A 26,044-nucleotide genomic window follows, 5' to 3' on the forward strand; every position below is an offset into this window, starting at 1 on the left:
ATTCGTTCATTACTGTTATGCTAAAATCCTCTCATCCCCTTTAGAGTTCTGTTTGTATTTAGAGAGGTAAAACAGATAGTAATGATGACGATTTGTTTCTCTTTTCCCCCTAATTCTCCATTTCCACTTGATCCCATTATTTGAAATATTTAAAATGTTGCCATTTTTCCAGTTTCCAATCTCTGCTCCTATTAACCACTTTAGCCTAAAATTGATGATAATGAACTAATAGTGTCAGCTTCCCTTCTCAGTCATAAAGCCTTTGTACTTCCTCCAGCTGAATTCTTGATGAAAGAGGAAAAGATAACAGCTCCACACTGTGACCCCTGGAGGTGACCATTAATTTGACAGTGCAGCTGCTAAGAGAAAACAGCATTACAATGTCCTCTCCCCCCACTCTCTTCCAAGGACCCCAAAGCTGTGTCAAATTTATCATTTATACTTGACTATTTTTAAATGGCTTTCACCTGGATTCTCAGACTCTTCCAAGACACATCTGTCAGGCATGTCCTCGGTGTCTTGGAAGTTTGCCGAGTTTGAGTTGCTGTCATGCTTGACCGGACTGACTGGAGCTATTAAAAAAAGAGAGAGCAAAGAAAGAGAAAGAGAGCGATGAAAAAGTAGTAATAAACACCATTAAACATTTCCTTTCATTTCCACAGATATTTCCAGGGACACACTATGTAAACACAAATAATAAATTGAAATAAAATGTATCCTCTAAGTATGTATTGGCAGACATGTAATTAGTTGAAAAATCTATAGATGAGACTTTATCTTAGAAGAAAAATAAGTTCATGGCATCAGCTTAAAAGCTACAAAGTAACAAAGTGATCCCTTCGAAGTAGAAATCGTATTTTTAATGCATAAATCTAAAACAATATAGTCAATTAACAGCAACAGGACACAGAAGGAAGAACATCAGGCTGTTCAATTAGACCAGCTCTATGCTGTTGCAATGGTTCCTTTTGTCACACAAATCACAGTGGATGAACACTTTTTATGCATTTTGGTTCTCTTTCATCAAATTAAAAACTATTGTTCCAAACACAAAAACCCCTATAAGAATAACTTTAAAAAGATAGGGTCAATACGTTGCAAATGATAATAAGGAGGGCTGGTGTTTTGAATGGTAGGTCTTCAGTCATGATATATTTTCTGAGTAGGAATTATGAACAGAAACAGAAGCCAACGTAGGAATCTAAAATTTCCTATAAACACAACTACTAGCTCTGTTAGAGAAACACAGACTTAAGTTTCCACATTTTTCCACGAGTTGTACTACTTTGTCTAAATTCTCTCCACAAGTAACATATTTCCCTGTTATATTTGTTCAAGGAATCATTTGTCAGGAAAAGTAGACGTGGTCTTCATGAAGACACTCTGAATAACAAAACAAAGCAAGCCTTCAATAATATAAATTATGTCATACTTACTTGTCTGAAGCCAAACAAAATTGAATTTTGTCTATCACAAATTGCTGTGGTGAGAAGTACCACTGTCTTCTCAGTTCTTGATAACACACACAACATATTATTTATAAGCCATAAATGCAATAGAGAAAATATAGATTTATAAGTCATAATATGTTTATATATATTTAACATAGATATTTATAAGAAATAATGTGTTTGTTGGCCCAGGGGAGTGGGCCTGGCCGCTGTTCGTAAGCCTCCCTTAGGAGATAAGGGAGCAAATGCAGAGGCTAAAGCTTGTGTTGCTTCACACATTCGATAAATGATGCAAAGGAGGGCCGCCTGAGGTCCAAAGCAACCTTAGGAGAGCTCACACCTCCCAGACTCCTTGTCTTGTTTTCATGGACTGTGCATAACAGTGGTGACCATAACCTGAGTCCCACATATACAGATTTAAAGGTGACTTGTAACATGATTCTGGTCCAAATATTCTTGCCAGTTTTACCCACCCTCTCAAAACACAGATAGTGCTGCTCTTTTCTGTGGAAGGGCAAGCATAGCATTTGAATTCACTGCTTTTCTAAAACTTTCTGTATGGGAACAAAATATGAGAAAAAATATACAAAATTCTGATTTTGAATAAACATACCAAATGTTTCCTTTTCTGCATTTGAGTTTTCTGAAAAAAAAAAACATGGAAGTAGGTACCATGTCTGTTTTATTTACCTCTGTATGCCCTGGGCTATGGAAAGTATTCTTGAAGGATCTGTGCAATGGGTGAATGGATGAACAAATAAATGAAGCAGACGTGCCATGCTGGATGTCCTCCCGAACCAGGAGGTTATGTGCTTTGAGTTACTTTCAACCTGATCTGCTCGGTTTCTTGTTAGGCCCACTTGAGATAAAAGATGCATATTTACAAAATAGTAGTGTGGGTTAGTCCATGACTTGGGAGGAGACACCTAAGTAGTATGTATGGGTAGTATGTATGGCCTAAGTAGTTATTTTGGTGTCACTGCCTTTAATTTAGTTTTCCTCAGTTTAGATCATACTTACAGATTATTTTTGAATCCATAGATTTTTGTGAAAGGTTTAAGTGGAATAATTAAATGCATCAAAGTTGCAGAGTACTATTACATTGGTCAGAATTTTCTGGACTGCTTTAATGGGTTTTTTTCTCTATATACCTTGTTAATTTTCTGAGATACTTACATTGGTATTTATAATAGGGTATTAACCATACAACTAAATCTATTACTAACAACGAATGGAGTAGCATCTGTGTTTACTTGGGCAGCTGCATCACACTTGTGATCCCATACACTATTCTTTCATCTAAAACTTGCATCTATTCATTTATCTATTCATTCCTCCAAAAGGCTCTTCTAGACACAGGGGCCTCAAAGAGCTGAAGAGAGCATGGTATTAGAACAATGAAGTCAATGCTTGCAACCATTTTTAGTGGCAATAAAGTGGTCCCAGGATAAACTGACATACCAAATCTTTCAAGAAAAGTGGAAAGTTAGATGTAGTTTTAACTGCGTGATCTTTATTAAACTCACAGTATAAGGTACCATGCAGCTATTTTTGTCTCCACCTCTGATTTTGGAGGGTGTGCTTTGTGTGGGGGTAGGAGAGTAGAAAGCGTTGTTCTTCAGATATTTTGCTTAATTACACTTTAGCTTCCAAATTTGAGATGGTACAAGATGTGCCATTTTTTTACTGGGTAGTCTATAGAGTATCCAATTAAATCTATTGTGGAAGAAATCCCTACATTCTGTCAATTGGGAACAACAGACATTGGAGAGGTTAATTACTGCCATTCCACTTTTTTTTTTTTTGATAGGCCAATCTTTGCAATTATTCTTTTGGGTGTTTCTTGTGATGTTTCATCAGTAAACTCTGACATGATGTGTGGCCTAGGCTTCTGTAAATGAATAATTTCAAAACTGATGAAATCAACAAATATTGATCTAGTCGTTATTATGGGTAGAGCTCTGTGCTAGACCATGTGAGGGACAAAAAACACGAAGCACTTTTAATGTGCCCGCATACAACTTGTGATCTAGTTGAGGTATAATACAAAGTAACTAGTAGGAGCATTAGAGACAATATTCCAAGAGTGACATGGTTTTTAGGAATGCAGAGGTAATTCCCCTGCAATAGGGTTTGTTGGGAAGTGAAATTTAAATTAAATCTCCTTGAGAGGGAAGGTGTGAACCCAGGCCTGGCCAAAGAAATACATTAGCCTGGGGTCACAGATATATTTAACAGACTGTTACTGCCTACTTTTGTATGTATTTTTAATGAATTCTCCTTACATGTCTCTTTGAGCTTTTCTTGAATTGCTGTTGTGGCTAATTCTCCTCACCTGTAGAAGTTAGCTATAGACAGGTTTTTCCTTGCCGTAGATAGTCAATAATTTGATCTTTACTGATGGTGGGCCCATTTATCACAGTAAGCTCTCCTTTCACTATACATATTGACTTTTATTTATCAATACTAAAGTCCATTTGTAGTTCGTCACTAAAGTTCTTGGATATTTTCAGTAGTTTTTGAAGATGCATTTTAGAGCTTGGCAGAGAGGTACTTTTGACATCAATACAGTGCAAATGGTTGCTAGGCTCACCCTTAACTTAAAATCAACTGTTTATTTCCTCTGTAATGCATTCTGAAATAGTCTGCATTTGGGGGGCGAGGGGCAAAAAGACGAACACTTCTTGACAGTTCTACCACTGAAAGATGTAAGGCTGTTCCATTTATTCATCACATACCTCAAAATATTGACAACTAGAAGGCCAGTGTTCTAAATATCTTTGTAATATCTTTGGAAGCTAGATAGAGGGAGAAGTCCACGTACTTTGTAAAGATGCTTTTGACTACGGTGTGCTTAATTAGTGTTAAAGAAATTCCTAAAGAAATAAACGGTTCAACTGTAGACAATACAAAATCAGTTTTTAAATTACACTTAAGAACATATAATGAGGACGCACAGAAAATTGTATGACAAAGACCCTATAGAAGAATTTACTGAAAAAAAATGTGGTGACAGGGTCAGCAGTGGTTATGCTCCTTTACCTCCCTCTATTCTCTATTTTGTTTTCAGTTAATGTCTAAAAACTCCTTCCTGCCTTTTCTCATCATTTGTGGAAATGCAAATTTTCAGTAAATTTTGAAGGTGGCTAGGCCAAGGCCACAAACAACTTTAAGAACCATCCTCCCCACTCCCAGTGAGAGAGTGACCACTGGGAAAAATCTCCATCCATCTACACAAACGTCAGCTCATTCTACCAACCTAGGCCAGTACTGTAGTATATATAGAGCCCTTGTGTAAAAATCCATATCATTCTCAGTGTGAATAAAACTTGCAGCCCAAACAATGTTTTCAATATGATTACTAATAAATGATTAAAAAATAGATCCCATCCAGCATGTGTATGGAGTTTTAGGAAGCACTGGAGATATTGATAGGAAAATCATTTATAAAACAATATAACAGTTTGAAATGCTGGTCAATTGAATAGAATAAACCACTGTATTAGCAGATAAAACTCAGACAAAAATCTTAATTGCATCCTATTCAAAGGCATAAAAATAATGTGCATGTTACAGAGGTCATGAAAGATTAAAAGTCCACTCAGATTTGAGGAATGAGCGGTGGAAAAGAAGTCAAAGACCTGAGTTCAAATCTACTAGCTCAATATGGTGGACAAGAGTTGATCACTTCTTTGGCTGAAAATTTAGGTCTCTTCTCAATAAGGCATCACTATGAATCAACTAAAAAAAATCTTTCTACAGGTTTAGAAAGAAGAAAAAGTACAGTAAGTTCAAGTACAATAGAATTAAATACTAACGCAATCCTGACAGATCACGAAAAACTGCAATATGTTTTAAATTAGAAGGAGGCATAATCAGGGAAAAGACTTTAAGTGATAACACTAAGGTTGTAAACAAAGAGGATGTCATTTGAACAGACCACAAATTCAGTTTACAAAGTGGTTCTCTCTGGACAGATGTCTTATCAGAAAAACATACCCAGCTAAAGAGCTATGTACATATTACCCCTACTTAAAGAGTATCTACTGAGATAATCAAGTGATAGGACATCCTGATTACATTTGAATAGCAATAGCTACATCCTGCATCAGACTTCAGGCTTACTTTGTGTTCAGTGTGGACTGGAAACTGGAAAAAAATATCATATAGGAATGCCTAGAATTAAATAAAATATCTAATGCTGCTTTATAACTAAGAAATAACTGTTTTTTTTTTTGTTTTTTTTTTTTTTGCGGTACGCGGGCCTCTCACTGTTTTGGCCTCTCCCGTTGCGGAGCACAGGCTCTGGACGCGCAGGCCCAGCAGCCATGGCTCACGGGCCCAGCCGCTCCACGGCATGTGGGATCTTCCCGGACTGGGGCACGAACCCGTGTCCCCTGCATCGGCAGGCAGACTCTCAACCACTGCGCCACCAGGGAAGCCCAAGAAATAACTGTTTTATGGGCAAGTTCAGCAAGATGAGTTAAGATTAGACTTATGTGTTTTACTATCTTTCTGAAATTGTAATCTGACACAGAATATTATTTTCTGGCTGACATTTTCTAGTGTGAATTGCTTTAAACGTGAGGTTTTTTTCAATTGGTAAAGAAATAAATTTTCCAAATTCCAAAACTATTATTTTGGTATCCTAACTAGATATATAGAATTGGAATTATTATTTTATTTAAATATTTTGTGATATATAATATACATATGCAGAGGATCAAATTCTTTACTATCTAAGGGGAAAAAATTTGTAGCTAATTTCTACAGTGACACAAACAGCTAAATGTCTAATTTGGGGGAAGATAAATGTGAATGAGAAAGAAGTATTAATTGGTTACTGCATCTTTTTAAATAATGTTTTATTCCTCTAAGATATAAAAATATTCCTGTTATCCAGGATGTTTGAACAATGGGTTGCTTTGGTAAGGCTGGTAAATAAGCAAATACATCTCTAGCCTAATGTAAGACACGAGACAGACATTTGGACGATTTATGAAATGACTGAGTAAAGCATCTAACAAGAATTTCTAAGAATTAAAAAATCAATGATTAATTTCACTTGAAGTTTAAGGGAGAAATCTTAAGGTCAGGCATAGGGTTTATAGCTTAAATATACCCAAACACCTCCATAATCTATTACTAATGCCAACAGGCAGACTACATAAAGAAGGCGATCCTACCTGCCTTATTTTGGGGAAGATAAAATTCCTCATTTTTTATTACCCAAATATATGTATTAATTGAAACAAAGGTGAATACCAACAACTTCATTACAGAGATGAACTTCTTAGTTCCCCAGGGGTGGGGGTGGGGGAGGCATGTTGTACTAGAAAAAAGCTCAGTTAATAGAAGATCTGTTTTTAAATTCCACTTCTGTTCCTAATAGTGTGACCTTGAGCATGTCATTTCACTTTCCTGGACTCGGGTGCTTTTATTAATAAAATGAGAGAATTGGACTGGACAGCTTCCTTGACATCTTCCTGCCAGTTAAGAATCCAAGACCAACCAATCACTGAACAGGATAGTAAGAAGATAAGTGGCTACTACAGTAACCTTGGAAATAATGAAGGCTTTTGAGGCCCTTTCTCAATTAAGATTGATATTTTCCTACAAGTAGTAATCTCCATCTGACTGAGGGACAGAGGAAATCAGGGCAGCTTCAGAGAGCTCCTTTGGTAGTTGCAATGCCAGAGTGAGGCAGCCCTATCGAAAGATGACCAAGAAAGGACTGAGGCTGCAGTATGGCTACTCCCGAGAACAAACAAGGTGACTCCCTGGCATAGAAACATCCATCACATATTTACCAATGGTGTAAAAAATCTTTAAAACCAAATTAAAAAAAAATAAGTTATACCTTACCCTTCTTAGAATCATATTTATGCTATTAATTTCTTTAAACAATCCCTCTCTTCACTGATCAACTTGGCAAATATGAACTTCATGAACTTCAGTACAAGATGAATCATCCTAAACTAAATTAATTGGGTCCATGAAGTAATTGCAAGAAGCAAACCTGCAGTGGACAAGCCATGGCCTGGAAGTTAGATCTGGGTTGGGTTGGGCTGAATTGGCATTAGACTCCTCTGAAGACTGGCCCCATCTTGGTTTCAGGACCCCAGACATGAAGAGGTTCTCAGTTATTGTTTGCTGAATGAATGGACAGTGTTATAGAGAGATGTGGTATTCCTACGGAATAGTATTTTCCTCGTGTCAAACCTTTTACAGAGAGAATCAGTAGAACCCCAACTCTTTCTATTCCTTTTATATGTAAAACTGAAGCCCATGAAGTACTTTGTCTTACTTAAGCCTGGCATGAAAACCAACTCTAATCAAATTATTTAAACTCTCAGACTGAAACAGACTATAGAGACATACTGGATGTAGGATGGGGAGAATATGAAAAAGGAAATGTGCAATCTGGGAAGTAGAAAAGGAAATAACAGGGAAAAATGCAACTTTCCTTTTTTTCTGCTGCATTTCTTCCTCCACCCTCCCCAAAAGGCAATTCTCAGAGTTACCTATGAGAGGTTTGCCTGGATTTCTTTATGTGCTCCTTTAGAGTACCAGCTCCTTGGCAAGCAGCGTTCCAAGGAGAGAAGTGGTAAGTAGATGAGCAAGCACCTTTTTTTATTTTTATTTTTTAATCATCAAATCAAAATAATTTCCACAGCTTTGGTCCCTGGTCAATATTGAGTAAATTCAGAGTGGAAATAATCCAGGGAAATATTCCTTATTATTATTTTTGTATTTATCTATACTTTGGTAAAGAAGAGATTTTCTAGATGCAAGAAATAAGCTGGTCAGATCAGCAAGCTCAATTCCAGCTTTTTACATTAAACCATAGAGGTAATTATTCAGGATAGGGGGACTCAGGAACATCTTATCTGAAAGGACCCCTTCATCACTGAAAGGAAGTATAGGTGATGCATGAGTTCTAAGAAAGTATAGAAATTAACTCTCACACTCTTCAGGCAGTTTAGATTTTGTAAAACTCATATGACTTTTCTCATAAGGACTGAATCTATGGTAAAAACAGAAATGCATTAATTTTACTGTTCAGAAGTTCAAGAAGTTGAAAGCAGGAATAGATTCCAAAGAAGAAAACAAAAAGATTCCCACATATTGATACACTGAAGAACAGTCAGTAAAGGGAGAATTCTAAGAGGAATTTGTAGTAAACTTCCCAGCTTCCATTTGAAAATTTAGAAGAAGTTCAGGAAAACAAGAGACCCTTCAATCAATGGAGCATCATGCTAGCATTTAAGACTAGAGATAAGCATGATTTATATATGAGCTTAAGATAAGGATTCACAGCATAGGGCAATTTAAACCAGAGCAAAGTCTACAGTTATCCATAAGGAAAAATACCAAAAACATTGTCCTCTAGAATCAGTGGAAGAAGAAACCGTCAAATGGCACTATCACTGGAATTTGTAAGAGTAGCAACCTTTCCATAGGCCGAACCTAAAACGACACCATCAGCGTGGGGAGAATGCTTGGCAGGCAGTCTCAAATCCCCAGCTGATAGCCGTCTCTATCTCAGGGGAAAATGCTTGTCTCAGATGGTTAGTCAAGTGTCAGAGCTCTTTCATCTCCTAGGTAGGAAATGGAAAATAAGGAAATCAAATTATCTAGACTATGCCTTCATTTTCTGATTCTTTGTCAACCTTAAGAAGGATGCAAGGAAGAAAAGGTCTACGTTACCATATTTTGTATCATTAGGCTTGGGTACTCTGAATGTGATTTATTTTTATTTGAATGACATCAAAGTGGCATCTTAGTGATATCTTGAGAAATTATTGAAATTGAATGGAAGTCATGCTTCGATGATAAAAATGTGCTTTACCACTGTATTTATAATGTAATCAGTAGCAAGCATCACTCTCTCACACACGCACTCACACCAGCCATAGAAAGCATAGGTGATCTGTTAGCATTGATCGCCTCTTATGGTCATGCATATAAATTGTAGTCATTCATTTAAAAATATTAATTTTTCTGGGGGATAAATAATGGAAAGTTGCCTTTTCAAATCCTCAGGCTGTGTCACTGCGTCACAGTATTTGTGCTAGTATCTCTAAGAGATGGTTGCCCAAAATATAGAAATAAACTTGATAAGTAGTAGAGAGTCTCATTTTGATACTAGACATTACCATCTATAAATAAAGGATAAAGGAAACACACCTAAAGAAAGTAAAATTTTAAAGAGCAAACGTGCAGTGGATAAAGGGAAACCAGCAACCATAATCTAATGAGACTTCCGGAAAACTCGGCTTGATACAAAAGAGATGTTATAATTTAGAGAACTAAGATATAGGAAACAAAAGGTGAGAGACAAGCAGATATTTCTAGATAAGACAGTATAAAACAGTGTCCTGGATTAGTGTATAATACTTCTCTTAATAAATTGTTTCAAATTATTCGGAAGAATACATGGTAGAATCTCCAGGACTATAGACGAAACTAAGGGTTCCTGAATGTGAAATGTTAACTATTTTATATTCAGGAACTGAATTAGAAATTCAGTCGATTAGATTAACTGTAGAAAACAATTGTAAGGCTGAATCAGTGGGAATACATGCTGTGTACACATTTCAGAATAGTAAATTCTGGGAAACATTGAAAGAAAACATGATCCAAAGTATATGTAACAAGAACATGACTGAGCTATCGTTTGCTATGACTAAGGACATTAGGCCAATATAAAAATGTAAGCAGGGCTTCCCTGGTGGCGCAGTGGTTGGGAGTCCGCCTGCCGATGCAGGGGATACGGGTTCGTGCCCCGGTCCGGGAAGATCCCACGTGCCGCGGAGCGGCTGGGCCCGTGGGCCATGGCTGCTGGGCCTGCGCGTCCGGAGCCTGTGCTGCGCAACGGGAGAGGCCGCAACAGTGAGAGGCCCGCATAGTGCAAAAAAAAAAAAAAAAAATGTAAGCAAATGGTTAACAGAAGCCTGGCATTTTAGGAAGGGAAAGATCAACACAATAAACCAACCACAAGAAAACCAACAAGTAAACCCTGCCTCTGCACCTGAAACCCTGCATATGTCTCCAGGGACTATAGCCAATACAGGACACAGTGGAATTTAAGAGGCCAACCAAAGGTCTGGGGGCAAGTTGAGGGGAGGAGAATTTATATAATATCAGAATATCTCAGAAAGAAATTAGGAAGACCCAGACTCCAGCATGGAAGTAAAAGTGAAGAAGAAAGTGACTGATACTTGTAAAATTGCCAAGAAGCTCTATCTATCTATCACCACAGTTTTCTCACCTCTACTTCCTCCAACCCTTCAAGAAGATTGTACTGTCACCCTACTCTCCGTCACACCTCTGTTTTTATGGCCTGATAAGAGTATCTCTCCCTGCAGTAATTCTTTAAACTGAGAAAAGTCATAGCCCTAAAACCAAGGTCTAATCATGTAGCTTCTGTGTAGAAAATTCTGCAGTCACCTCTATTCAGTCAGCAATGGGGGATTCTGGAGCCATGGATTTCAAGGCCTTTCAGGATACAGTCTCAACTCACGTTTAGAGGCTTCTCACTGGATGCCGTGAGAGTGTTAGACTACAGCTGGACAAGACTACCCATTGTCCCCGGGCTGTGCCATTTATTTTCTACATTGGTACCTTTGTGAAGATCCCCATCTTGAGATATCCTCTGTCACCCCAATCTCTAGTTCTCTGCTTGCCCAAAAACTCCCCCCCTCCTTTTTTTTGCGGTATGCGGGCCTCTCAGTGCTGTGGCCGCTCCCATTGCGGAGCACAGGCTCCGGACGCGCAGGCTCAGCGGCCATGGCTCACGGGCCCAGCCGCTCCGCGGCATGTGGGATCTTCCGGGACCGGGGCACGAACCCGTGTCCCCTGCATCGGCAGGCGGACTCTCAACCACTGCGCCACCAGGGAAGCCCAAAACTCCCCCTTATTAAAAATTCAGCTCAAATGCCATCTTTTCCATTTAGTCTTCAACAGCCCACAGTTAACAGATTTTGCCCCTTCTTCTGTGTTTCCTAGCATTTTATTGGCCTGTGTTATTCTTCTTATCCCATTCTGACTACCTCGCTGGGCTACATTCATAGGGAAGCAAGATATTTCAGACACATCTTGAAATTTTGAGGCTGATGTCATGAGGACAACTTTGCTTCTCCACAATGGAACCTCTAGTGCTGCAATCAGAAGACTGGGCTAGAAGAAGCATAGGGCTGACCCTGTGTGTCCATTTCTGTCATTCTTAACTTGTCTCATACAGTTGTAAATTCATAGATAGTATGCGTGTTCCTCAAACATGGTGAATCTAATGCTTATGGGGAAGCTTACTTATGGATGGCCATGGTTAGGAAGTCAACTTTCTCAGCATTGATGAGGTCATATAGATGTTGGTGGACCATGTTGAGCAAGCTCTCTAGGCCATAGCATCATTTATACAACACTCCTTCCATTCCTCTCAAAGAACTTCGTAAAATAAGAGTTATACACTGCAAATTTCTATACCTACCCCGACAACAGAAAACGCACTGATTTCCACTTTCTTTTCCTTACCCTCATAAATCATAAAGTTAAATTTCCCCTAGGGACTTCATTTCTCTGAACTCAGCATACAGGCATAAAACAAATTTTGTTCTCGCAGGACATCCCATTTTTGTTTCATTAGTTCAAGGAAAGGGTCACTCAATTTTTAAAGCATTTGGTTTGATCTTTGCTATGATTCATGCCATCTAGCCTCCACAGACTATATACACTCTATATACCGAAATGTTTCTTATATATAAAATGTGTCTCCACGGACTCTATAATAGTGATACCTTCACATAAAGCACGCAAAAGCTACCTTCCAGACTCATGAGTTTAGAAAAGGTGACCAGAAATAGAAAATAAACTTTTTATTTATTTATTTATTTTGCGGTACGCGGGCCTCTCACTGCTGTGGCCGCTCCCATTGCGGAGCACAGGCTCCGGACGTGCAGGCTCAGCGGCCATGGCTCACAGGCCCAGCCGCTCCGCGGCACGTGGGATCTTCCCGGACCGGGGCACGAACCCGTGTCCCATGCATCGGCAGGCAGACTCTCAACCACTGTGCCACCAGGGAGGCCCTAAACTTATTTTTTGAATATTTAAGCAATTATTATTTTGCCCAAGTTTCTATTCCAAGATAGATTTCTTTTCCTCTTATGAAAGACAAAATGCTTCCCTCGAGGTGGGGGTGTAAATGCTCTTAAAAATTTCCCCCAAATATGAGGTCTAAAATTATTCTCATTCTATTTTACACATTTTTATTCCATCTTTAACCATCTCGTTGATATTTCATTCTACAGAGAAGGTGATAAAAAATTTTTATTAATGTAATAAAGGGAAAAAGAAATAAAGATCTGTCATAATTTAGCTAGATAAAATGAATTCTTGTGATCTTAATGTAAGAACAGACTATGATCTCTAAAGGAATACTGAATTATGGATACATGATTTTTACATAATAGAACCATTTTCACTTACCAGTTAATCATATTAAATAATTCTTACTGCTCTATTCGTTCATATGCTTTTTCTTCTCTAAATTCTTTCCATGGAACATTTAAGTTATTTAAAAGGTTTTCTCATTCTATTGGCTATTGAGGGGCTCCCCCACCTCCTCTGATGGCCAAAATTTGATTTTCCACGCTGGGTATCTACAGGGAACCACAATCATCAGGCTTTGCATAGAATCTCCCTTTCTCCATGAATTAAAGATCACACAGATTTATTCCTCAAAAAACAAATAGGGAGAAGAGATTTGTATTAAACTCATTTTGCCAAATTACGGTTATTACTTTGTTTTAAAATCCTAAAGATTTTAGGAGGCTCAGACCAAGCATAGCACAGTTGGAGTTTGAAAAATGGCAGCTCAAGCAGGGAGGAAGCAGTTCTTTCCAGGGCATTTCTCTCATATTTCCTACAGGAAAGGAGTTGTCCAACTTAGAGACATTCAGTACTGCCGGAGTAGGGAGGTAAACAAAAATACTTTACAAGTCCTTTTCATTGACAAATCTAAAACATAGATCAAATTGGCCTTCTTCCAAGAATAAACAGCCCCCCACAGTGTTCCCCCATCCTGTGGAACAGAGTCTCAGAGATTCCAGCCCACATATGGCAGAAGACCCTGGCCTGCACTCAGCCAGCTAGTTATCCATGGAAGTGGCTCAAGGCTGACACTCAGATTGACTGGTTCACACTAATTTACTTCACACTGATTCCATTTATCTCCTAGAAGAACCCCTGGCAGCAGCTTATAATGGCATATCCTAGGATGCCTGCCTGCATGTGTTTTTAAAGCAGCAGCGCTTGATGAATCTGAGTCCAGAAAACAGTTCACAGATTGAGGAGTAGGTGCAATCAGAAAACATCAAGAGGCACAGCTGGGACTTGGTAGTTTGCTTGACTGGTCTGAGCAGCTGAGCATTAACTGTGTCTGCTTTTCTGCTGGCTGCTTACTGCCACTGGGACAAATCAGAGAGCCACTCCCTCTTTCCTTTACAACTCACCCTTCAAAGGAAAAGAGAAAAGAAAGTGCATCACCATCCAAGTAGCATGTGTAGCTGTAGGGGAAGCTAATTTGACCATTTAGCCTTTACTCTTTAAATACTATGATATTGCTGATCTAGGTAAAACTACAGCTGGTACTCCTGAGGTTAAGATGCTGGATATTTGGATGAGGCAAAATGTAGCTAGAAAAAAAAGAGACTCCAAATTATTTTATTTACTTTCAACAATGAGGTGAAAGTAAATGAGATGTTATGATTGTGGGGCTAGTTGGTTACCATCTTGATGCTTGCTCTCCCATATCTACTGTAGAGCTTGGGGAAAGATACAAAAGGGCTCAATATTTGTCAGATGAATAAAGTGACTGGATAAATGTATGAACAAACAAGTCACTATTCTCTACTATGTGTGTGTGTGTGTGAGTGTGTGTGTGTATTTTTATTACAAGCAGCATGTAGAGTGGCTAATGGTGTGGGTTATGGCATCAGAATTCAGACTCTGCCATTTTTCTTTTAATGAATCAAAACAGAGGGGTTTTTTAAAGCATATATATAAAGATATCTATGTGTGTATGTATACATATAGTTGATATTTTGAATATGATTCAAAATTTCTATGCTTGTTTTATATCAGCTGCATTTATATCAACTGCATGCTGAGACTCCTAATGGTAACATGGTCAGTATCCAAAGGCAGAGGGAAATAAGAAGGGAAGTTAACAGCATTAAACAATAACAATTCAGTGGCAAATCTACCAAAGCAGTGACAAAGCATATTTAGTACTTAGAAGGTTAAACACTGGGCTGCAGTGGCTTGTTGATGGAAAAAAGTAGGATTAAGGCTTTTGCGTGAGCCTTGACATGATCATGTTGTCCGGCTGCTGCCTTAAGCTTTGAAAAACAGCTGGGATCATCTACTTATGAGCTCCAACTCAAAGATGTTTAAGCAGTCCCCAATCCAATTAAACAGAGGTAAATAGAAGGAAGAATTTTACAGAGCACCATCATCACATTTTTTCTTAATGAAAAACAGCATTATTGCGGGTTACACAGCTCCTTAATCTCACATTAAATCTAATAGATTGCTGACTTACACAGAGCATGGCAGTCCTAGCTTTCTATATTGCTGTTCTTAATTTTAGGTCATTATCCTTTATTATGTCACTTGTAATCCTTAAAGCCCATGATTGTGTCTGGTTATTTGGCAAGGATTGTACTTGGCAATACAGGGATTCTACTAAGAGTGATGATTTAATTGAAAGATATAGTATGATTAGATGTTGAGAGAATTACATATGTTGCTTTTCTTTTGTAATTGGCTAGTTTCTTATAAGTATTTCCTTCAACATTGTTTAAAATCACTATTTAGTTTTAGGACTCTGCTAAAAAAAAAAAAGGCTTTCACAACTGAAAGACAAGTAGCTTATTGTTACAGGAATTTACCCATATGCTATTAAAATAGCCAATTCAAATAAAATTGTGGCTCATCCACAAACTGGGTAACTGTAGTCAAGTCACTTAATCTTTCTGTGTCTCAGTTTCCTCATCTACAAAATAGTAATAACAGTAATAATGATTAATAGTAATAATTCTACCGAATGCATGGATTGTTATTACAATTAAATGAGTTAAAACATGCCAAGGTAGAATGTAGACTAGTGGTTAGAAAGCAGTAGGTAAATAAATCTGATATTATTACTATTATTATATATGTCCTTGCTTAGAAATGTGTATAAATGGCAATAAGATGCTTAGCCTTCAGATCAAGGTACTTAATTTTACTATCAATATAGTAATATTTAAGATTTCTCAGACCTAATAAAAGAAATATTTTAAATAGTTATATAATCTTGAACTTCACTTAAAATTGTAGAACTCTAGAAGATAATGTTAGTGACTCATTTAAAAAAACAGTTTAAGGGGACATGTGGGTTTGTATACATTTGATGATATCTATAACCAAAAAAATCCCACACAAAGTCATCTGTAATTCTGAGGAAAGAAGTAAAACTGGTTTCTCATAACTCAGGGAAACCATTCACAGATCTTTCAGCTTTACTTATGCATAATCCTTGATTGCCAGGCTTTTTACTGGTTCCCATTCACATATGTTTTAAGAATGTGCCAGGGGCTTCCCTGGTGGCGCAGTGGTTGAGAGTCCGCCTGCCGATGCTGGGGACATGGGTTCGTGCCCCAGTCCGGGAAGATCCCACATGCTGCGCAGCGGCTGGGCCCGTGAGCCATGGCCACTGAGCCTGCGCGTCCGGAGCCTGTGCTCCGCAACGGGAGAGGCCACAACAGTGAGAGGCCCGCTTACTGCAAAAAAAAAAAGAAAAAGAAAAAGAATGTGCAAGTATTGAAATTAAAAGTCTAATCTAACTCAGTTCCACCTAAGACAGAAACATTACTGGATGGTGGTCATTTGATGGAGTACAAAACTAAAACATAGAAATAGTGGTTTCCTTGCTACTGACTCTCTCCTTCTCTCTCATTTCTAGGGTAGATAGCACCATAAAATACCATATCAAATAATAATAACAATAAAACAACTCTTTCCCTTGAAAATTAGGTTAAACCATGAAAAAAGCACGTGCATATCCATCTTAATCACAAAGTTGAAAAAAAGTGTATATTTCAATTCATTATTAGGTTCCATAAACATAAATCATAAAATTTTATTTTTAAATGCAAGGTACGATAAATTAAGATTATTTTATATTCAACTTTGGCCATAGCTAAAAACATATCTAATTCGAGCTAGATATTTTCACTGCTGCTCTCCCTGCCCCTATACATACAGTAGATCACAAAGTTGATCAGATCTCTACATGGTTGATTCCTCTGTAAAGGTAGTTGAAATAACTGGATCAGAGACTTTGTGATTGGCAAGATCTTAGCAAGTACATTTAGGTATTAATATGAACTTAGTGACATTAGCAATATTACAAATTTGAGCAAAGTTCAAAATAGAAATCAAATAAGAAGTGGGTCAAGTTACTCACAAAGGAAAGAAAATCAGATTGTAGTAAGATTTTGATGACAACACTTCACCCCAGAAAATGTAGGAGAAAGATATTTTTAAAATTCAGGGAAAGAAAAATTTGAGCTAAGCATTTCTATTCAGCAAAACTATCTTTAACTATAAAGGCTTCAAGCTGATATGGGCATGCAATAAGAAATATTATTCCAACTATTATTCCCATAAACTTTTCCTAAGGAATCTACCAGAGAACACTTTAGATAACCAGCATAATTGAAGAGATATCTGCATAAGAACAGGAGGTAAGCATTAAATATACATTTTCATGTAGGACTGAGGCTAAGTGATGGTTATAGAAATATGACTGTATGCTCTGACAATGCACAGATAGAACTATGAAAAATAGAGGGGATCAGAAGGATATGGAGACTGCATAAAAAGCAAGATGAGCTCACTGATTACATTATAAGTATTACTTGGGATTGAAGAATATTATTTCAAATTAGATGCTGGGAGAGAGGAAGCCGAAATGTTACTAGCAGAGTTATTTCAATATTTCTCATAGCTGAGAACCAATCAACAATGGCAAAAAAAGAGTATTATATAAAAGTATTAGCATAAAGGTAAGCATTGGAACAAAAAAGTAAACATTCCCAAATACTCCCCGACTCCTCCCCACCAAAATAAGGCAGAGAGAGAAGAAGAGAGGTTTTGAAGAAAATCAAATGACACAAACTACATAGTGAAAGCATATGTACAATTTCATATATTTGTGTGTATGCACAAATTTACCAACAGTATCAGTAAATATTAATGGCCTTAACTTATTAGAAGAAAAGATAATCAGATTGGCTAACAAAGTCAAATCTAACACTGTGTTGTATGAGATACACTGAGAACAGAGATTAAGAAGGATTCAAAATAAAAGGGTGGACAGGATATAAATATATAAAAAGAAACCTGCGGTCAAAGTATTACTGAATATGGTAAAATGCAAATCAAAGAACGTTAAATAAGAACTCAAAGAAGAGTATTTTTATGATGCTAAAAGCTACAATTCACAATAAAGTTATTTCAACTATGTATATAGGCACATAATAACACAGCCATTTTAATAAAGCAGAGACTACAGGAAGTGCAAAGAGAAACATAAACTAATAATAGACAACTTTAACATACCTCTTGCAATCGAAGACAGATGATAGAGACAAACTGACACAACTAAGTCAATAAGGTGGATCTAAAAATCAAAGTCTGAATGCCAATAATAGCATACCTTGTTTCTAAGTGCACATGAAACATTCATGAAAATTGCCCACATTTTAAACCCCAAAGTAAGTCCTACAATAGTCCAAGGAATAGAATTAGCACAGACCATATTCTCTGCTCACGATACAATAAAAGTAGAAATTAATAAGAATATCAAAAAGCAAAAAGATCTTTCCACCTGGAAATTTCAAAACATATTACTAAATAACTCTTGGTTGAAAAGGGACTATGGGGCTTCCCTGGTGGCGCAGTGGTTGAGAATCCGCCTGCCAACGCAGCGGACACGGGTTCGTGCCCCGGTCCGGGAAGATCCCATGTGCCGCGGAGCGGCTGGGCCCATGAGCCATGGCCGCTGAGCCTGCGCGTCCGGAGCCTGTACTCCGCAACGGGAGAGGCCACAGCAGTGACAGGCCCACGTACCGCAAAAAAAAAAAAAGGGAATATGGTACAGAATTGCAGAACTTTTTCAAAATTACAATAATGAAAACATAACAGAATCCATGAAATGAATGCATAATTAATCCAGCTATGAACGGACATTTTATAACATTAAAATCTAATTAATAGAAGTGAAAGTGGATTAAATAATCAACTCAAAAGGTAGATAAAGAACAATAAAGTAAACCAAAAGAAATCCAGAGGAAAGAATTAATAAAGGTAATGAGTGAGAAACCGGTAAAACGGAACCAGGAAAGAAATCAAAAAGCTATTTTTAAAAAACTAATCAATAAAACCAACAAACTACTAACAGATCTGTTCAAGAAGGAAAAATTCATGAACGTACAAAATCAAAATGAAAAAGGAGAAATAGCTGTCAATAGACAGGAAATTTGTTAAAGTCATAAGAGATGATGGTACTCAACTCTAAACAAATTAATCTGAAAATCTAAATTAAATCAGTAATTTTATGGAAAAATTGGTAGTGAGCAAGAGGGTAAATGGACAATTACCATAGCAGAAATAGGGAAAGAAAACTCATTTGACAAAATCTAACACCCATTTATGTAAACACACTTAGTAAAATAGAGTTGTTGGATATTTATTTAATATGATACGCCTCAGCCTCAAAGTCAGTATCCTACTTAGTGTAGAAGCACCAGTGACTTTCTCATCAAAGCAAGGAAAACAATAACTATTTTCAACTACTATCTAACGTTGTGTTGGAAGTATTCATCAATGCAGTTAGCCAAATGTAAACAATTATAGACACATCAACTGGAAAGGAAGAAGGAAAATCTTTTTTTTTTCAATGGAAAATACAATTACATATCTGGAAAACTCAAAGAATCTATGGAAAAATAATTCAATCAAAAAGAGAATTTAGTAAAGTAGTATGGCATATATATATATATATATATATATATATATATATATATATATATAATTGTCTTTAAAAATACAAACAAAACCAGTTAGAAGATATAATGAAAAAGAAGGCTTTATTTACAATAATTAAAAAAATAAGAAATATCCAAAATTTATATGAGGAAAACTCTAAAGCACTCTTAAAAGATACAAAGGTAGATTTGGACAAACAGCAATATGTACTTTATTCTTGTAAGGAAAAACTTTGAATAAGTAATTGAATTATTTAACTCTCTGAATCTAGTCCTATGACATAATGATATTAAAAAAAAAGTTTAGGGATGTTAAGTCACAGAGATTCCTTTTTAGAGGGAGAACATGGCCTTAGATCTGAACTTATGAGTTGGTGTTCACTATACCTTCAGCCTCCCAAGGATTATAATTATCACATGAGAAAATAGACAATTAAAAATATATATATATACAGCTTTTAAGTATAAAATTGAAACAGAGTGGGTATTTTCATTAAAATGTCTACAAATGATTTCTGCTAGAATTGAGTTACCTGAATAGTACATGCTGTAATACTGCAGAATAATTGAAGCATTACTATTATGATACCATTCATTCCATACAGAATGAGTGCTGACTGAATGCCAAGTCCTATACAAGGTGCTGGGCGCACAGTGGTGATCAGTCTCTGCATTTCAGCGGTAATCTCTGTACTTAGGTTTCAGTGGTTCTAAGCACTAAACATTGATCGTTTACTAGGATACTCACTATAGTGTAAAATGGCAGGCTGAAAACCCAGACCCAGAGCAGACAGAACAAAGAATGTCCAAAATTTCTTTGCATCAAGAACTGCATTAGTCTCTACTGAATGCTGTGCCTGGAATGAATGGATTTCACCCACTTCTTCTGCCTTTGCCCCATTCAGCTTAAAGTTCTGAGCCTCAGAAGATTAATTGATTGGTTGAGTGAATGGCGCTTGCCCACTCTTTGGCCATTCTGTGGTAATGATAGAGGAATTGATCCAGTGGTAGGTGCTCCAGGCATGCCTATGGCATCTGAAGCAGGAGGACAAATGAATTTATTATCTTTGCAAAAATGCACAAAACAAAATGGGGTGCTTTCATGACAGCAATGAATGTTGGGCAGCAAAAAAAAACCAACAAATGTCACTGATTTCCCAAGGTTGATATGATAAGCTGTATGACTTCTTTGTAACTGACCATTTGGATTTGTCTGCTGTATGAATCTATACTGAATCTGAGGCCACATTATGCAGTGAAAAATGACAAGTATAAAATTGATCATAGGGCATTCATCAGTTCTGCTCACTCCCTATAGTAGTTTAGAACAATGTGCTAATTATCTCCTACCTAAATAAAGTAGAATATGTTAGCATCACACCATATCCCTGACCCTCCTTCCAAATGTACCTGTGGTAAGATATCTCTCATATGTTAGACTTCCCAAATAGAATAGAAATAGCCAGTGCCACCTTCCTCCTGTGGAATAAGCAGAAAAGGCCTTATGTGAAGACTAGAACTCTGTGATGCAGTGTGCTTAGTTTCCATCATACGCCAGGTTTGGAATTCCTGATGTGCATCTGGACCATGTGCAGAATTTCGGCTGACTTCAAAGAAAGTGATTTTGAGGAGAGAGAGTTAGTCACCGAAAAGAGAAAGCAAGGCATTAATCTTTGACAAGCTCCATTTACTAATTTATAAAGGCAGTGGGAATTGGGGTGAGGTGAAAAAGTAAGCACTGAAGGAACCATCTGTAGTGAATGTTAATCATTTTCTGACCATGTCATGAACTGTGCTTTTTTGGGGAAACGTGTATAGCTTGATTGTAAAACATTACATATTGTTCGGTAGTTTATAACTGATTATAAGATTCAAAAAAAGCCAGTTCTGGGTACTTAAAAATGGAAGAGCCATTTGCTGGAAGGGATTTGTAAGTCACAGGTAGTTACAGAAGACATTTTTAGGATTCAAAATTAACATAGAGATATTACCATATGGAGAGCAATGCAAATAGTTCTTACATTTGTGTGTTCATCTTCTTAATACCAACACAGAGAAGGCTGGGAATGACAGGCAAGAAGCTCTAGAAAGAATCTGGGGAAACTTAGGGAAGAAAGAGAACCAACAGCTGAGCCCTGAGCATACAGAACACATACACATCTAGGTAAGAACAGTTTACATGGAAGTTAGGTATGTATGACATTATTTATTCTTAGGGATTTTATTTCATTCAACATTGTATTTATTCAATATTTTATTCATTCAACAATTTACATATTTGGGAGACCTTAGTAAATCAGATACTATCCAAGGTGCTGGGAGGAGAAAACAATAAAAAGATAGGCATGGTTGATGTCCTCATAGATCTTACAGTTTAACAGGGAAGAGACTGAACAAGGAATTACCATCACGTGATAAAGGTCATGCTGTGTGAGTACAGAATGGTTTTGGAACATGTAACAAGGGGAATGGCAAGACCATTTTGTTTCTTAAGATAACTAGAATGCAGCAGATAGACTCTTTAAAAATTAGGAAGTCAAAAAAATTATTAAGTCAATTCTCAGAAGGTTTGGTTTTTGCCACATATATGTGTGTGTGTATATATATATATATATATATATATATATTATACATATCATGTCCTTTAATCCTTAAATCAACCCTGCCAAGTAGGTACATATTTCTCCATTTATCAAGAAGAAAATTTAAACTTAAGGTACTGAAAGTAGCAGACTCTACTCACACATATCATAATAGCTATATAAACATAAAAAAGTATAAATAATTACTAATTACATGTGAAAGTAATTACTAATTACACATGAAAATAAGTGATCTGAAAGAAAATCACAGGGTACTATGAAAACGGATAATGAAGTAAATATAAGGAAGCTTGGAGGCCAGAGATGGCCTGTTTAAGGAAGCAACCTGTAAAGTAAGACCTGAAGAAAGGGTAGAAATTAGGTGAAGAAAGGGTAGAAATTAGGTGAAAAATGGGTGATGGGAAAGATCACGGGTTGAATGAGCACCCTGCAAAAGTTTTTAAAATTCCTGAGGCAGGGAGCAGCTTGGCCCAGTCTAGGAATTGGGAGAAGGCCAGCATGCTTGAAACAGAAAATGGGAGAGCAACTGGCAAGGACTGAAGCTAGAGAGACATAGGGATCAAACCATAAGCCTAATAGAACTCATTAAGGATTTTGTGTCATATCCTAACTGCAATGAGAAGACATCAAAATAATTTATGCAGGGAGTGGCAGGATTAGATTTGCATTTTGAAAAGATCATTCTGACTGCTGTGTAAAAAATAGCTAGAGGGGAGATCTGATCAAACCCACTCTCCACCTTCCTCTTTCCAGCACCTTCTCTGGGGAAAGTGCCTTTAAGCAACTATGTACAGAGTACAGAGATGAGTACAGGGAGAAAGTCATATCTCCCTTTCTAGGGTATAAATGGACATAATTTTTTTACCATAAATTTGTTTCCCTGTACAAACACGTAATTATAATGCTATATTCAAATCAAACTAAAAAGTCAGGCTTCCATTTATGAATCATAGAATCACCATATAAAAACAATTACTTTACGATTCAAACAGTAGGTATCTGGACAAAGAAAGGAAACCAGAGGTGGAAATTCCCTTGAAGAGGATTCTGCTAATGAAAGGCACCAGTGAAGGGAGTGGTAAAAAATAGATATAGGGTGGTAATTCAGATACGGAAGAAATTCAGATATGGAAGAAGACTTAGAATAGACACACACACACATACACACACACACACACACACACACACACACACAGAGACATGCACACACATAATCTGCTGGGCAGGAAGCTTCTGACCTGTCTGGCAGTTGCTCTCCATTTAATATCACAGTCCTGTGAGGTCAGGGTGGGGAAGGGAAGAAGTGAAGTGACCACCTGGCCATCTGCTGCTGAGCATATTTTTATTTTTTGTTTCGTTGCGGTATGCGGGCCTCTCACTGTTGTGGCCTCTTCCGTTGCGGAGCACAGGCTCCGGATGTGCAGGCCCAGCGGCCATGGCTCACGGGCCCAGCCGCTCCGCGGCATGTGGGATCTTCCCCGACTGGGGCACGAACCTGCGTCCCCTGCATCGGCCGGCGGACTCTCAACCACTGCGCCACCAGGGAAGCCCTGCTGCTGAGCATATTGAGAGAAAGGACAGAGTGTGGTTGTTTGGAATGTCCCATAAGTGTCACCTGACATTTTTAGACTATCCCCAAATGAATTGTTCTACATCTATCTCTGTGTTTGTGTATGTATACACTACTATGTATAAATACACAAAGACACAGAGTCAGTAGCAGGTAATTTCATAATGATGACAAAGCTATATATTCAAGACTAGAGTTGTAACTTTATCTGTATAGTATATTAATGCCTCACTGGGCTCATGAATGCCACATATTCTCCACTATTTGTTTACTAGCTTGTCAGCGTTATTCATCATACACTGTGTCACAAAGCACATGGTCACATCACATATGTCTGCTCCAAGGGCAGCACCAATGTGACCATTCACTTTCTGTTTTATAAAAGATAAAATCATTCCTTAGGAACATTGTCTATTTGCACAACTACACAATCTGCTATTAAAGGAGTCTCAATTATCTGCAAAATAGCTTGTTAAATGTTTATAGTTACTTTTATAGTGTAGTGCTAGATGCTCAGATAATTTCAAATCTGTTCTCTATTTGAGTGGGTTTTAAACTGCTTCTCTTTCCTTATGCTTTATGAGATGAGACATAGAAAATAACAAAGAGGTTTATAAAACTCTTTTTCTTGGATGATGAAAAACCTGTGTAATACAGAATGCTCCCAAACATCCTCTGAGTTGGAAGACATGCTACATATCTGTCTGTCACTTAATTTTTCTTCCTGAAACAAATATTAACCAGTAAAAATCTAACACCATTTGATTTCACCCTCTTTTGCTTTGGAAATATATAATATGATTATCCAAACTCAGAGAGAGTTAGTATGGTGTGTTCTAGTTTCTGTGGAGTGCAGAAGCCCCACAGGAAGTGGTGGAATTCCAAATGTGGGCTGAGAGGTTCAAATCACAGCCAAGAAAATGACTTCAGCCAGTGTCAACAGTCAGTATCATTTAAATCTCTAGATATGAAAAAAAGAAAAATTGAAACTAACTGCTTTCTTTTGAGGAATTTCCACAGCCAATGATTCAGAATATTACATTTTTAGATAGGTGAAGGGAATATCATAGCCCAGTAGAAGGGAGAAGTAATTTTATTATCTGGCAGGATAGTGGCTTCATCATTAAAAAATTCAGCCAACTAGAATACAACATCCTTTGACCTAGCAGATAAAAGGTCAGAAAGCAATTTTGAATAATAAATGAGACCTGTTGACCTCATGACCCAAATCTGGCAGGGTCAGTGTTTCCCCTTTCACCAGATGCTGATGGCAGACACACACACAGAGACAGCTCAGCTAATGAGCTGCCTCAACCCAGGCTGTAGGTGCTGCAGTATTTTCATGTTATGTAGCATGAAAGAGAGAATAGGTTTTTAAAGCTGTTGTGTTATGTAAAGAGATATTTATAGAAATATTTCTATTGTTGCTTTTAAGAAGGCTCCTTTCCTGGTTTTTAAGGCTTCTATTTAGTTGTAAAATTTAGTAGAAACCTAAGTATTGGCCAATTTTTCCTTCTAATTCTGATTTCCTTTATTATTTTAGCACTAGAAAAAAAGTTCTTTTGCTATATTTATTTTATTTGTATTATCAGTAAGGTGATTTCAAAAGAATTTTCTGAATATAGGAATGAGCCTACTTATCTCTAAAGATGTGACTTTTGCCCTTTGTTTTGCTGCAAATAGTCCTCGTATTTAGATAAGGGATTGAGATATACACAGTATTAAGCTGATATAGTTATTAGTTAAAATGTTTAAGCTTATTTGGATAACACAGTGATCTAATCTAGAAATTTAAAAAATTCAACAAAAATAAAAACAGAAATATGGCTTCAAACTAAACTATTCATCCTTATGACTTTAATGTTTAAAATTGCTTTTGGGAAAAATCAGTTCTTATAAAGTCAGCCTGGTAAATGCTTGCATTATTTTAATAAATATCCTTTAATATGTCGTTTTGACATCCTTAATAACAGGCACAGTGCATTTAATTTGTGTTTACTTGGTATTCTTTTAAATAAAAAAATGTTAGGAGTCTGGCCAAGTTCCAGTTTAGCTAATTACATTTATCTTACTAGGTTTCCTTTCAGCTTTCAATTGAAAATGATATTCTTCTTCACTCTTCATATTAAACTCTTGCCAATTTGTGAATTGCAGAAGGGCCACGTAGTAAAATAATATTATCTCCCCTTGTAGTAATATAACACAGGTGAGTAGGAAGTGTTTTGAGCCAATTTTTTTGTTATTTACTATAAAGTGGGGAAAAAAATCCTTAACAATGGAGGATTTGGAGACAACCTCGCCACAATTTCATCGCAATTCCCCATA

At 37.1% G+C, this 26,044-nt stretch overlaps 1 protein-coding gene across 2 annotated transcripts in view; it reads right to left on the bottom strand.

Moving 5' to 3' along the window:
• WDR72 (WD repeat domain 72) overlaps positions 1 to 26,044 on the bottom strand; it is a 195,625-nt gene that overhangs the window by 10,396 nt on the left and 159,185 nt on the right. For both annotated transcript variants that reach the window (XM_060169314.1, XM_060169307.1), the window contains exon 18: positions 468 to 572. In XM_060169314.1, coding sequence (XP_060025297.1) covers positions 468 to 572 — 105 coding nt within the window. The remainder of the gene's footprint in view (positions 1 to 467; positions 573 to 26,044) is intronic.

The sequence above is a fragment of the Lagenorhynchus albirostris genome, chromosome 1, assembly GCF_949774975.1.
Source record: "Lagenorhynchus albirostris chromosome 1, mLagAlb1.1, whole genome shotgun sequence".
Taxonomy (NCBI): Eukaryota; Metazoa; Chordata; class Mammalia; order Artiodactyla; family Delphinidae; genus Lagenorhynchus; species Lagenorhynchus albirostris.